General features: G+C 43.9%; 1 protein-coding gene across 2 annotated transcripts in view; it reads right to left on the bottom strand.

Annotated features, from left to right (window-relative positions):
* Positions 1-8,534: 8,534 nt before the first annotated feature.
* WDR59 (WD repeat domain 59) overlaps positions 8,535-15,688 on the bottom strand; it is a 283,191-nt gene continuing 276,037 nt past the window's right edge. For both annotated transcript variants that reach the window (XM_029608874.1, XM_029608875.1), the window contains 2 exons: positions 10,782-10,924; positions 8,535-10,157 (listed from right to left, as the gene is read on the bottom strand). In XM_029608874.1, the coding sequence (XP_029464734.1) occupies positions 9,922-10,157; positions 10,782-10,924 (379 nt within the window). In that variant the 3' untranslated portion in view covers positions 8,535-9,921. The remainder of the gene's footprint in view (positions 10,158-10,781; positions 10,925-15,688) is intronic.

Genomic DNA, 15,688 nt, shown 5'->3' with positions numbered 1-15,688 from the left:
ATATTGCGTAAATTTTATGCCTCTCTATACTCGAGCGAGTCTAATGGAAGCATTTCAGCTGAAGAGGACTTTTTTAGGGACCTATGTCTCCCTACCTTGACAGCTAATCAATGGGACTTTCTGAATTGCCCTATCCAGACTTACGAGGTTTCCCAAATTATCACGGCCGCTCCTGCAGGAAAATCCCCTGGACTGGATGGGTTCTCATATGACTTTTATAGATTACTGTGTCAGACTATAACTAGCCCGCTCACCAACTATTTCATAGCTGGCTTAAAACAAAGTTCTTTCTCGGCCTCCTTTAGTGAAGCCCATATAACCATAATTTTAAAACCAGGAAAGGACCCTTTGTACCCTGCCTCGTATAGGCCTATATCACTGCTTAACTGTGATTTCAAAATACTTACTAAAATCATAGCCACCCAGCTCAATGTTTTACTCCCATGCCTGATTTCCCCACATCAATCTGGTTTTGTTAGCGGGTGTAAACCCACGGCGAATATTATCAAAATTCTAACCGCTATGCACATATGTCAACAACAGAAGCTACCGGGGTTAGTGGTAGCTCTAGACTCAGAGAAGGCCTTTGATCGGGTGACCTGGCCATATCTCCTATCCCCCCTACAAAGGTTCGGTATACAAGGGGACTTTTTACATTATATTGCTCTACTATATGATAGCCCAACCTCACGCATATTGGCTAACAATTGCCTTTCTGGGACAGTCAACATTCAGAGGGGAGTCAGGCAGGGATGCCCTTTGTCTCCACTGCTGTATATTCTATCTCTTGACCCCTTACTCCGTAAAATTGATGCTGATCATCTTGTGAAGGGGTTTGGAGAGCCCCGGTATATTTTCAAAATAGCTGCTTTCGCAGATGACTTATTATTTCTCACCCAACCGCTTCAATCACTCCCCGAAGTCATTGATTGCCTGAGCTGTTTTGGTACCTTTACAGGTCTTAAAATTAATTACAAGTCGGCAGCCATAGCCATCACCGGACACTTACAAACCAACTGGCGGGGAGACTTCCCACTGAAGTGGGTAAAAGACTCCTTGAGATATTTGGGCATTCACCTTTCCCTACGAATCAATAACTTATACAAGATGAATGTTCAACCTCTCATCGTTCAAACACTTGCATCCTTGAAGAGGTGGAGGCTGCTTCCTTTATCTCTATTGGGCCGGGTGTACCTCTTTAAGGTGATGCTGTTGCCTAAATGGCTTTATGTCCTCCAGATGATGCCTATTTGGCTCACAAAGAAGGACCACAATATTATCCGACAAGCTTTACAAAAATTTCTATGGGGGGGGGAGGAGAAGGCCCGGATAAAGATGGATACCTTAACTAGATCAAAGAAGAGCGGTGGACGGGGATGCCCGAATCTTCTACTCTATAATTTAGCCTGTAGTATTTGCCATCTGTGGGACTGGCTTTTTTTCACCTTAACTTTCACTCCATTCTCACATCTTTTGGAATGGTATGGAGTGAGTTCCCTTAATCCCCTTCTGTAACTTGACAGTCAATTACTACCCCATCACTTAAAAGACCATGAATTTTTACACATATGTAGGAAGGCCTGGCTTATGCTATGCAAAATGGAGAAGTTACGGTCCCGTCTGACCCCCTTAATACATATTGCCGGACATGATTTGTTCCCCCTGGGACAGGAGAAAGGGGTATTTTTTCGATAGAAATCAATAGGGATCACCTCCATATATGATTTGTATGATGGAAAGATGGGAGCTCTATTACCTTTCAGCAACCTAAAGCAAAGTTATGCTCTACCAGAAACTGATTACTATTCCTATTTACAGATAGCTCACTTTATAACTGCCAGGCGCCCTATCCTGCAAGACAGTCTGCAGACGAGATTAATTCGGGATATTATTCAGGTGGGACGTATGCAGAAACCTACTCTTTCTTATTATTATAAAGAGGTAATGAATCTTGATACTTTTTCACTACTAACCCCTATTTATACTAAGTGGATGACTTGGAACCTCTTCTCACTGTCCTTTGCTGAATTTAAACAATGTTTTACAGATATATCTGTTATAACAGAGAATGTAGTGTTAAGGGAGGCTCAGTACAAGTTTCTGTGGCAGTACCATATTACCCCACTTAGAGCTAAGCAAATGAAAATCACTCCCTCGGCAGCGTGTCTTAAATGTGCACAAACTGAGGCTAATTATCATCATTATAATGCCTCTGTATCGCTCCATCGTGAGACCGCACCTTGAATACTGTGTACAATTCTGGTCGCCGCATCTCAAAAAAGATATAATTGCGATGGAGAAGATACAGAGAAGGGCTACCAAAATAAGGGGAATGGAAAACTCCCCTATGAGGAAAGACTAAAGAGGTTAGGACTTTTCAGCTTGGAGAAGAGATGGCTGAGGGGGGGATATGATAGAGATGTTTAAAATCATGAGAGGTCTAGAACAGGTAGATGTGAATCGGTTATTTACTCTTTCGGATAGTAGAAAGACTAGGGGGCACTCCATGAAGTTAGCATGGGGCACATTTAAAACTAATCGGAGAAAGTTCATTTTTAATCAACGCACAATTAAACTCTGGAATTTGTTGCCAGAGGATGTGGTTAGTGCAGTTAGTATAGCTGTATTTAAAAAAGGATTGGATAAGTTCTTGGAGGAGAAGTCCATTACCTGCTATTAAGTTCACTTAGAGAATAGCCACTGCCATTAGCAATGGTAACATGGAATAGACTTAGTTTTTGGGTACTTGCCAGGTTCTTATGGCCTGGATTGGCCACTGTTGGAAACAGGATGCTGGGCTTGATGGACTCTTGGTCTGACCCAGTATGGCATTTTCTTATGTTCTTATATTACTTCTGGGATGGTGTGGAGGCTACTAAATTTTGGAAGCAGATAAGACAAGCCTGTTCCAAATTTTTACATAAGTCTTTACCTTTAGACCCCAACTTATGGCTATTTGGAGTTCAGACTTCACCACAACTAGCTTTATCATCTCCAAGGAGCTTATTTATCAAAAAAAGTGGGAATGGTGGGCAAACTATCCTGGCCCAATGGTTGGACATCTGTGGTCCTAAATACGACCATTGGTTTTGAAAAATGTTACGATTATGCACCTTGGAACTAGCCACTCCCATACAATCTATCTCAGGGAAACTTGTACATGCTTACCAGATATGGGTGGGGTTTACTGATTATCTAACCCCCGCATGGGGCAGTTGGGGGACCCTTGGCACTTCACGCCACGCCTCATGTCATCCACAGACCACACAGCTGATGAACGCTAATCAAGATACGGATGATCTTTTACTGGAACTTCCTGGAAAAGAGACACCTGGATAGAGACTTCAACCTCATGCCTGGATTCGGGAGGGAGGGTGGGTTACATGGTTATAACAAAAAATGTACATGTTATAGTTCTTATTGATTATTTGTAGTTTATCTGCAATTGCAAAAATAAAGTTAAAAAAAAGATAATAAAATAAACAGGAGGCTGGGAGGCAGTCTGGGGAAGAGTCTGTGCTGCAATTTTTTTTTTTTTCAGATCCTGCTACAGCAGTGAAATTAGTCCAAAGACGTTTGCCCTAGGAGCCTGCTGTACCATAGGAAAACAATCCCCATAGGAGCCCTATCAGTAGTGCCTGTTACTAAGGCAACAATGTCAACAGTGACATTGGTGCAGGGACTCAGACCCCACCTGAGTCGGTTCCCAAGAGGGGAGGGAGGACCATTGCCTGGAGCACCCTCAGGACTCTGCCTATGCTCCAGCAGGAATCTGGGCCTAAAGCTTCTTGGGGAATGGCCCTAACTCCTAGCTCAGCCCATACATCTGCATCACCTGCTGGAAACAGAGAAATGTTAAAGGTGGTACCACACCTTTATAGGGGGAAGGAAGACAGCTTTGCGCTTTTTTATTCTGTCAACCCATTTGTCTGGACTGAGCTGGCATGGAATAATAAGGGGTCAATTTTAAGACCTGCGCCCACAAGGATGTGCCGATTTTATAACCCGTAGGGGCATGTTATAAAATCCGATGGCCGCTGGATTTTCAAATCTGTGTGTGCAAGTGCGGGTGGCCTGTGACTCGGGGGGATTTTATAAAGTGATACATGGCAAAGCAAGTAGGGCTTCCCGAGTTCCCTCCCAGTCCGCTCCAAAAGTTGTACAAGTGTAAACCCCTTTAATTCTTCCTTGGTCTGGGAGCAGACTGGGAGGGAACTTCCCTATACCTCTCTATCTAGCCTTCCTACCTTTTCCCTTCTCCTCCCTGACCCCTACCCATTAGTTTTTGGTTTTGTTTTCCTACTTTGACTTCAGAGTTGAAGTAACCTCCACTTTCCCAGCCTGCCCCCTGCCCACCGCTTTGGAGAGGCCCAGAGCACTTCTGTGCAGGGCTTAAGTGTTTTACCAGCAAAATGGGCTTTTCTTTAAATTGCCCACCCGATATGCAGGTAAACTTATACGTGCAGCTCCTATTCACTCATAAGTTTACCCAGAGTGAAGGGGTAGAATTAAAGGGGTTTGCACTTGTGCAACTTTTGGATTCCAAGGGTAGGCACATACATTAAAAAAGTATGCAGAAACTTATTTTATAGCAGGTGTAACTGTATGTGGGTAGATCAATTTCAAAGTGGACTTGCGAGTGCAAGTCTGCTTTGAAAACTGGTGTGACTTATGCATAGTGTTTCAAAATGACTCCCTTAACAGCTCCATGGAAACAGGGACAAAATTAGTTAGTCCTATTTTTGCCTCCTTACACTTATGCACTTCTAATTCCAATTTCTTTACAAAAAACAAGAACTAGAACTCTACAGCTTGCAGTGGTACAAAGCCCAGCCTGGTTCAGTGTGCCCTTTCTGACCTGGAGCCAGCTGGTAGTCCTAGAAATGTTCTCTTATTTAGGGTTGCCGTCAGCAAGAGGCTGAGCTACTCTTGGATTTGGCCCACTGCATCTGTTTGGCTTTTCTTTGAGTAATTATAATATAATTCTTGGAGTAATTACAATTACTCAAAGAAAAGCAGAACAAGTAGATGACAAGCAGTGGGGCAAATCCAAGACTAGTTCAGCCTGTCCCTACTGATCCAGAACTATTTTATAGACCAAATTTTGGTTATGCCAAATTTAAGTCTTGTCTGCAAAGTCATTTTTAAACAGAATTTATTACCATTGTGCTGTAACAAATAAAATAGTCACAGTGACGACCTCAGATCAACAGTGTATCAGTGGGTGAGTTATGATTTGGGAGTGTGTTTTCTCTCAATAACTTCACTGCTTGATCTAGTCAGGTTACAAGTTCTGCTGTGACATCACTGAAGTATCTTTACCCAACAGTTAAGGAGCGGTCTGATAACCTAGATACAAACAAATTACATTCTACAAAAACCTAAAATTAAAAATGTAGGAAGGACTGTCACAATTTAAGAATGGATCCGGAAAAGAGAAATGTTTTGATGCCTAGATGTCAGAAATTCAGAAGCCCAGTGCTTGGCCTTCCCTTACCCTCCAACCCCCCCCCCCCACAATCTCATGAATGCCCTTTCAATTCACCTGAGTAACTGCTTGCCACGACAATCAAGTTCAGTATGTGACATTCCACAAAATATCAATTTCACTCAATGAGATGGCAGTCTGTGTATTCAGTTGCACCTACAGTCATACCAAACAAATCAAAAGCCAAACGCAAAATTTCCACATTTGATCATGAGTGTTGAACTATATTGTCCATAAAAATGCTCCAAGGCTGCTGATAGAAAAGGGGAAAGGACCACCAAATCTGTGACTCTCAAAATGTTAATGTCATGTAGCTTTCAGGATCAAAATCCATGATGTAAACTGTTCTGAGAAGGAAGCTCGCCCGTGTGCAAAGGGACATGCCATCCACAGATGACCGATGAAAGCTGCCTTAGCTGGCCGTGCGTCGAGCTCCTAGGAGGTGATGCACACAGGGCTCCGGTTACACCTATAGTCTTTCCCCCTCCTTCAGTACTAGCTAATTTACAGGCTGTGAAACCTTTTATTGGACTAACACAAAACCTATCCAAAAATACTTTGTACATGTCCTTTCCAGACCATGGCAGTAGATTTGGTCTTGAAAACTTGTGTAGTACATTTTTCAGAGGAAGGAACTTTTTTATGCAGAGCATGATGAAATTATGGCAGGTTTTCCTAGAGTACATAATCATAGCTACAATACTAAACCCATTTAAAAGTAAACTGTGACACAATTTATAACAGACAGAAGTAAGGATGAAAGCTTGGTGTTAGGAACCCCTTAAGAGTTGCGATTGGTTCTCCATTATAAAGTAAACTCTCCCATTAAGACTGCGTGGTAATTTTCTTAAGCATTTTGGTTGTTGGCTTTTTCTTTATAATCTTCAAATATTTAAGGTGAACTCCTTCTTTGAGGACTTTGAAAAATTATGGTTAACAATTGAATGAGATTATTATAAGTCTATATTTGTAAGAATTTCTGGAAACCATAAGATCTGTTATATCAAGGCTTCTTGATTATGTAAATTGAAAATTGATAAATAAAACAAACAAAAAAAAACCAACTAAACTGAACCAGTTTATAGAGGATAAAGATATGGGAAGCTATCATCAAATATAGCTACACACTACAGAAAAATTCTAAGCTGGCACTTTTGAGCAGATTGCTATATTAGCTTCAGAGAGAATTTTTTTACATTGCTGCTGCAGAATCGGCACAGCCTAAAAATGATTTTTTTTTTTAACCCCACGTTCCCTGGCTTTTGGTGTAGACTTGCCGTGGAAGCTATTAGGCAATCGGAGAATAATTGGATTTGGTGGATCTCTGGTTTTTTTTCTTTCAACTTAATCAACTATCAGGCCGATACAGCACAGTGCGCTCGGGTTTGGACGCGCGCTTTTGACGCGCTAGCTTTACCCCTTATTCAGAAAGGGGTAATAGCGCGTCGAAAACGTGCATCCAACCCGCCCGAAATTAATAGCACCCGCAACATGCAAATGCATATTGATGGCCCTATTAGTCATTCCCACACGATTCAGAAAGTAAAATGTGCAGCCAAGCCGCACATTTTACTTTCAGAAATTAACGCCTGCCCAAAGGCAGGCGTTAATTTCTGCCGGCACCAGGAAAGTGTACAGAAAAGCAGTAAAAACTGCTTTTCTGTACACCCTCCGACTTAATATCATGGCGCTAATAAGTCGGAGGCCCCAAAAGTAAAAAAAAAAAAAGTAAAAATTAAAAAAAAAATGTAAAAATTAAAAAAAAAAAAAAGTAAAAATTAAAAAAAAAAAGAAGTAAAAATCGGCCCGCGGGTCAGAAGACGGACTCTCAATTATGCCGTGTCCATTTTCCGAACCCGTGGCTGTCAGCAGGTTTGAGAACAGACGCCCGCAAAATTGAGTGTCGGCTGTCAAACCTACTGACAGCCACCGCTCCTGTCAAAAAGGCCACCATCCTGAATCGTGCACCCAGGAGCGTGGCCTGTGCACGCACCGGGAGAGCAGGCGCTCGCCAGCTCTCCCGCGCATTTTTCTGAATCGGCCTGTTTGTTATGCTTAGAAAGTCTAATAAAAGGTGTCAGAACCAGCAACGAACCCAGTTTTTCACAGTACAATGCGGCCACTCTAATTCTGCACTTGGGTACCTGAGCACTTTCACACATTTGGAATTTTCATTCGGCTGTCTTCATAAACTCATCTTATTAGAAATAGCTAGGATAGAGTTTTTCCCAAACCCAACTGATCCCACTAGTCTAGCACTGGGCAGTAGACTCTAAAACCAGGGATCTTAACATAATTTACGATAAACCTCGTTTAATTGCCTATGTGTTTCAGCCCACTACAGACAACATGCTGGTGACCTAGGAGAGGGGGAGAATGTGGGATATGATCCCCCATGTGGCAATTCAGGCTGAGAGAGTACTGTTCAGAGCAAAGTACTGTTGTGTTGGTGACCTTTTTGCTCCCACGCCTGTTGGAAGTTGCTTGGTGCAGTGTTTTAATTTTGAAATAATAAAAGTAAGTCTGCGTATTTTCCCAAAAGTAAAAACAGATCTGTTGCATTACAATTACAGTAGCTAAAAAATGTGCATACAGCTACCTCTGGCGCAGACATCACAGCTGCTGGTGAGTGCTTGCACACTACATGGTAACCTCACAAATGAGCAAGAGGAGAGACAGAACCACACTCTTATTACTGTGTTACAGTTCAGTATAGTGAGGCATACACAACACAATAAATTGTCTACAATGCAGCAGTGAGGCAAAGGAGCAGGAAGAATCACAAAGAGAAGGCAGAGCTGGGCTCAGAATGTAAGATTTTCTGGCTTGTACCAGGAAACCACAACTTTCTGCTCTGGTGGAGGAGATACACATTAATCCTTTAAAAAAAACAAAAAAAAAACCTAAAGCAGCTTTCTGCTTTAGGTTTTTTTTTTGGGAATGAGGGAACAAAGAAAATGGGGAAGAAGAACCGATAAGGAATAAGTAAAGAGAAGGGATGGAAGGTAAACAGTACAGAAAAGAAGATGGAGCAACAGAGAAGAAGGGCAAATGAGAAAATACATTTATTAGTTAAATTATATATTAAAAACAGTTAAATCCAAAAGAAGACATCAAATAGCTCATCACAACATTTTAGGGTTCTTTATCTAACACTTATGAGGTATTTAAGACACAGCTGGATAACTTCAGCCCAGTGCAGAAGTCTTATGGACGGCAGGGAACTGATGGCAGACTCCTGAGGAAGGGCACTCACAGAAGCAACACTGTTGAAAAAAACCTTCGCACTTAGTACTTTTTAAGTTCAAAGGCCAGACAGTGAAAGTATTCATCTCATCACAACACTGCCCTTGACTCTAACAGGTGCAGACTGGAGGCTGCCATCTTGCTTATATAAAATCACCGCAGGCCTGCTCTGCTAGGGTCCCCACCAGAGAGGAAACTCATACTTGGTTGCAGTCACTGAATTTGTGGAATTTTGCTTGCTCCCTTGGTAAAGAACCAGTCATAATTTTCTCCTATAGATTTCCCACTGGTGAGTCCTCTGTAGGAGGCACAGCCCATGAGCAAGAGAGGTTCGGTGACCTGGGTGTGTGCCATAGGTCCTACCATGGGAGAACAGTCTCAAAGCAAGCGTGGGGGTGAGCATCCAGCTGCCATCTGCCAATCCCGCGTGACAATCCATCATGGAGGTTGTACAATCATATTAGAAGAAACAGTGAATGGGATCACACTCACTGAAGCCAGACAATGGGACTGCAGCAGCTCAGAGGGATTCCAAAAGTGTTCACAGCCACTGCTATCATGCAAGGGCCTCAGTTTTCTTCCCATTTTTTTCACCATAGCCTGTTCATATCATATCCTTTAAAAAGTACCTGAACCCTGTTGTTGTTGAATAACAGTAACTGATCAAGTCACAAAATGCCAAATCCTTAAATCAAAACAAACATAAATGTCTTTGCAGGCACATGGTCTGTTCCTTTAGGTACATGGTGCAACTTAATGGCTACAGCAATTCCCTTTATTAAAAAAAAAAAAAAAAAAAAGATTTCCTGTGGCTTTTGTTTAATACTTTTGCCTTTTGTTAGCCAGCAAGACAGTTCCATTTCCTCTCCTGGTGGTTAAGCTGTTTCTTCTGGAAAAAATGTCTTCTCTCATTTGCCACTGAAAGCAGCATCAGCACCCAAGGCAAGTGTCACTTTCTATATTATCCATCAGCCTGGCTCTGACCTGTGCAATTCCTTTTTCTCCAATGCAGCTCCTGAAGTGTCAGGAAGCAACGAGCCTAGCAAACCTCCTATAGGAAAAGCCTGCTCCTCCTATTCCAGCAGGTGCAATTCTTGCTGCATACACAGGGAGGCCAAGGCTGGCAATACGCGATTTTTAGACCTGGATTCTCCGCTGCCCTCGCCCGTTCCTGGTGCTAGCAAACTCTAGAAGGTGCTCTCCAGCAGACAGTGGCAGCCACAGCCTGTGGGGCAAACTTCCTGCGTGCAGAACCACTCCATCATGTGGCTGGTGTGGCCCCCGTGCCCACAGGTCAGACAGAAGTTCGAGGAGCCCCTCACTGCCACATGGCAGATGGCACATTGGAAGGTGAAACCTTTGCAGATAGCACATTGAGTACCACGGACTTCGCTTCGACAGTGGGTGCAGTACACCCCAAACTCTGATAAGAGGAGAAAAGAAAAAAAAAAAGAAAGGTGGATGATGTGTATAGAGCTCAATAGCAATGATAAACTAAGATGGTAATTTTAAAATGAGCACGCGTGCGCCTATACATGCACGTACTGGTGCGCAAGCGAGGATATGCTAGAATTTTTAATCATGCACGTGTATGTTATAAAATGCGCCAACCACGTGCAAGAATTCTAATTTTAAGAGGTTACTCAAGCACAGTTAGTGTGCGTGGGTCTTCCATAGCACTTTGTCGGTGTTTGTATATGCGTGTGTCAGTGGATTTTAAAACATGCTCGTGCTAGGGACAACCCAGTTTTCCAATTAGTGCACCAGTTTATCCAATATTAACTGGACAAAATCAGTGAAAATAATGACATAACACACAGGAGAAAAATCAGTGGAAAAATTTTTTTCACTGCTTTTTCTTTTTTTTTGGTATTATTATAACATTGAAAGTCCCAGGAAAAATTAAAACTAAAACTAAAACCAAAAAGTCCCTAATTATGCTGTGGTTTTTCTCCTTCATCAGAGAGTAATCAAGCAAATCTCTTTCCCTAATATTATTGGATGAAATTATGGAGGTACTAGTAATACTGGAGAGATACGCACTCACCGATTCCCCTGTGAGGTTCCGGAGGACAGGAAACAAACTTTAAAACTTCAGCCCTTTTCTCCCGCAGACCCCAGCGATACAGGATTTCTCCGTAGCATTTCTTAAAGTCATCAAACTGCTGAACGTTGGCAGGATCTAGGAGTCTGCAGAAATAAATCCCCAGAATACACCATGGGTGGTTGCACATTTTGGGGGTTCTGGATACAGGAGTTCTTTTCCATTCCCACCACCTTCTTCCCCTACCTTCCCCCCTTCTTGAGGATCATACTTATTCTTGCCCAGGCTGGTGATATTCCTCTACGTCTCCCCTGATATTCAGAGGTCGCCGAGTACTTCTGTTAGGTGCCTATTTTCAATCAATCAAAGATGCTTAAGTGTTTGGCTGAAAATAAAGAGGCCCATATTCAGCTGCTGGCCAGATAGGAAAGTTAGCCAGATAACTTATCTGGCTAACTTAGCTGAGATATTGGGTAGCATGGGCATCCTACTGAATATATCCAGCTATCTGAAAGCTATCTAGCTAACTTCAGAACTGCTCTTCAGGAGATAACCTTTTCTGGCCAGATAACAGCACTCTGCCCTGGAAAAGCCAGCTAACCTTTTAGCCAGATACGTTATCCAGCAGAGGTCAAAACAGGAGGATTTTAAAATCCTGGCATTTGTCTGGCTAAGTACCATACTTACCCCTGGATTCATCAAAATGCCATAACACATGGATAACCCGCAGTAAGAAAAAGGGGTGTGTTTATGGTAATTTTAGAATTACTGCACCGTGACGTGTGATGGTTTAGGGGCCAGTTTTACATGCAGAGTGAGACGTACAAACAGCACAGTACACCTCGGTGAACATTTGACATCATTTGGAGTCAGAAAAATCTCACAAAGTTGAGATTTCTACTATATTCTCTCGCCCTAGCTTGATAGTACCCTGTTTATAGGGTCCATCAAGCTAGGGCGAGAGAACAGTGTAGAAATATCATCATTGTGAGACTTTTCTCACTCCAAATGATGTCAAATCTTCACCGAGGTGTACTGTGCTGTTCGTACGTCTCACTCTGCATGTAAAACTGGCCCCTAAGCCACCACCAATACCTCACCTCGAGCAATTAGCTGGCCCTCCTATAGTGTTATAAATAGTTGAATACTGTGAAGGCCTCCCTAGAGTCTCTCTCTTCCCCCCCCATTTTCCAATTTGCAATATTTAATGCAAATTGCGTTATGCCCGTTTCGGGCATATATCACAAGTTAACGTAGGAAAAAAGGTGTAGTTATTTATGACGTTAAAAACGTGCAATAGCATGCGTTATGCTATTGCACGGTGCGATATTGGCCCTCATTTTAATTAATCCCAACTAAACCCCTCCCCAATCCCGCCCCTTCAAAAAATTTGCATTCGCGCCATGTGGTAACATGATAGATGAACGACCTTATTAGCCGGATAAATGCGCTGAATATGGATCTTGAAGCACCTAACTTTTGAAACCTAAAACTGAGGCTCCTATATATAGAAATGCTATTGCTTTCCTTAAGTAAAGGCACCTCATTGCTGTAAATCATTGCTGAATACCTAACTTTGATCCCGCAACCTGGCTCCACCTATTTTTAAATTTCCTATAAATTTAAGAGCCTGGTAATTTAGCACTCAGCAGGGGATGAGGAGGTTTTACGTAGGCACATCTAGGTGCCTAACTCCTTAACAGGCCGATACAGTAAGGAGTGGTAGGAAGAGCTGCGTTAGTGCCGGGTGCACCCGCGTTTGCCGCATGCACAGTCCGGCTCACCTACCGCTCGATACTGTATTAAAATCGCATGCAAATTCAAGCCACGTCCAAATCGCGTCCAACGCACGTCCATGAAGCGCAATCCATTTTACTGTATAGGCGCTTATATACAGCGCCTATATAGTATCCTGGGGGCGCTGGTACCTATCATTTCAAATGTCATTTCAAATGATATTTGAAATGCCCTCGCGACTCAACATGTAAAGTGTAGCTTACTTTTCTTGCAGCCCTCCTCTGGCGACGGACCGCGGCTCCCCTGCCTCCCGGGGGCTGCCCCCTGCCTTCCAGGGGCAGCCGGCGGCGAAAGCGGCCCCCGCCGGCGAAGATGGATGCCGGCACGGGCCCTCTGCCACAATCGCTCCCGGGCGAATTCTTTACTAAAGCGCGGCCTCTCCTCCGAAGCTTCTTCGCTCTTCCACCGTGACGTCAATTTGGGCGCTCAAGCCAGTAAAGCGCATGAACGGGCGTGCGTGCATGACGTCACGGCGTACGTTTGTGCGCTTTGCTGGCTTGAACGCCCAAATTGACATCACGGCGAAAGAGCGAAGAAGCTTCGAAGGAGAGGCCGCGCTTTAGTAAAGAATTCACCCGGGAGCGAACGTGGCAGAGGGCCCGTGCAGGCATCCATCTTCGCCGGCGGGGGCCGCTTTCGCCGCCGGCTGCCCCCGGGAGGCAGGGGAGCCACGGTCCGTCTCCGGAAGAGGGCTGCAAGAAAAGTAAGTTACACTTTACATGTCGAGTCGCTTTTCCCCTTTTCGTTGCTTCGGGAGGAGGGTAGAGAGGACTCGGCTGCCCCGGAGACCGGCACCCATGGATGCGGCCAGGGCAGGTGAGCGAGGGCTGGGGGAAAGTTTGCCGCCTACCCTTACCCCTGCCTCTAATGCAGGGGTAAGGGTAGGCGGTAAGTTAGCAGGTTAAACGCCCGGCAAAACTGCAGGTTTAAAAAGCGATAATCGGGGCGCGCGTTACTGTATGGGAGGGAATAGCTAATCCGATCGTTTACATCTCATATACATGCCGCGGGCGAAAGGGGTTTCCCGTTGATTTAAAGAGGCGGTAAGAATGGGTTAAAGGGGATAGTGAATCGCCTGTTGGACTAACGCGGCCAAATTGTGAGTAGAAAGCGGGTTAGAAGCAGGGTAACCGCGGCCGCACTTTACTGTATTGACCTGTAAGTTAGGTGCCTAGATCTTTTGAATGTTGGCCTCTTAGCCTTGAGATTAAGCATGGGAAAACTGGGCACTGGAAGGGAAACTAAGTAGGGACCTTGTAATCTCTTCTAACCAAGATAGTGGAGTACAAAAGCTACTGGGAAACAGGACATCTGATTCTCCCACATTCTTGTCTGTAAATCCCATAGGATCAAGTAAACTGGGATTGTTGCAGATTCCAATGCAGTTTAAAGAATCTGGAGAAGGCCAAAGATCTTGGGTGGGGTTTCTTGTCCTTACAGATGTTGACTCCCATCGCCTTACCCAGATTGATCAAGATTTTGGCCATGGTGGTGAAGAATGCTCCAAAGGATCAGGTAGGGGGATCTGAGGAAATCCCAATAGACCCTTCCGTGGAACTGAAAGGGGAAGGGTCACTAACCCATGACTCCAATGAGGATGAAGGCAATCAGGGAGGGGTTCTCTGTCATTTCAGAAGGTATGCTCCAGACATGCTTCTTCCTCAAACTGGCTAGATTTCACTGCAGAGAAAGATATTTGAGGCTATATCCAGGCACTGGGATTTCTGATGGGAGCTTCCAAGGCATGAAGACAAGAAGGACTCCCCCTGAGGGAACAAATCTCTCTGAAGGGTGTTATCCTTGTCATTTGCTGCCAATGAAGCAAAGAAAGTTTTCCTGGTCTGTGGGCTGCTGTGACCTCTGACCAGCTGTTGGGGAAGAGACAACCTCTTCTGAGATCATTATGGGATTATTTGTGTGAGAATCTACTAATGGACTTCAGGATGGAGGTAACTTACACGGAAAAGCAGTTACTAACCTTAACAGAAACATAGGGGTAACCTGCACGGAGCGACAGTACAACAAAATACATGGGTGTAACCTACACAGAGCAGCAGTTACAACCTTAAGCAAATTGCTGGGCAGACGAGACGGACCATTTAGTTTTTATCTACCATCATTACTATGTTACTATGTCAACTGAATTGGAGGATTCATGGAGACCAGAGGCACTATGCAGCAAATCGGGGGTCTCCAAACAAAGTTCTTAGTTGAGGAGGATGTCAAGATAGAGGGAATTAAGTGCAATAAATCACCCTGCGGACCCCTCATTTACACTAATCTAGGGACTGGATGAACACTAACCAGTAATCTCCTGGAACATGTAGCCATACAGGGGGACCATCACACAATCATTCGGCAGCCGAGGGCGGGAAGCTGAATCCATCTATCCACCTTAAGGAAAAAGAAATTATCAGGTAAGAAGTAATTTCCTCTTTCCTATCATGTGGATAGATGGATTCAGACTACTCCTGTAGTCCAGACAACACCGTACATGCAAAGGCTGTGTCCTCCTGGGCCTGCAAATCCAGACAATAATACCTGGAAAACGTGTGTAAGGAGGACCACATCACAGCTTTGTAAATAGTAACAGGAGACAACAAACTAACCTATGCCCATGACACTACCTGAGCCCTAGTGGAATGAGCCCTAACCTGAGTAGGAAACAGCTTTTCAGCATCCACATACATGGCCGTGACTACTTCCTTAATCCAGCAAGCTATTGTAGCCTGCGAAGCAGGTTTGCCCTGTTTTCCTCCACCATGAAGGACAAACAGATGATCCATTTTTCAGAAAGGTTTAAAAACTTTCAGATACCGCAAGACATGTCTCTTGACATCCAAGGAACGCAATAGGCAATATTCTTCTGCATTTCTTTCCTTATCCAAGGATGGCAAGGAAATGGATTGATTCAAGTGAAAATCCGAGACCACTTTAGACAAGAATGAAGGAACAATATGCAGCTGTATCGCTCCTAGAGTCACCCGAAGGAATGGCTCCCGGCAAGACAATGCCTGCAGCTCGGAAACTCAACATGCATAACATATTGCCACCAAAAATACTGTTTTCAAGGTCAATAACCACAAGGAAAGGCTACGCATTGGTCGAAACAT

Source organism: Rhinatrema bivittatum, chromosome 7 (genome assembly GCF_901001135.1).
Source record: "Rhinatrema bivittatum chromosome 7, aRhiBiv1.1, whole genome shotgun sequence".
Classification (NCBI taxonomy): Eukaryota; Metazoa; Chordata; class Amphibia; order Gymnophiona; family Rhinatrematidae; genus Rhinatrema; species Rhinatrema bivittatum.
This window is presented reverse-complemented; position numbering and strand designations above follow the sequence as displayed.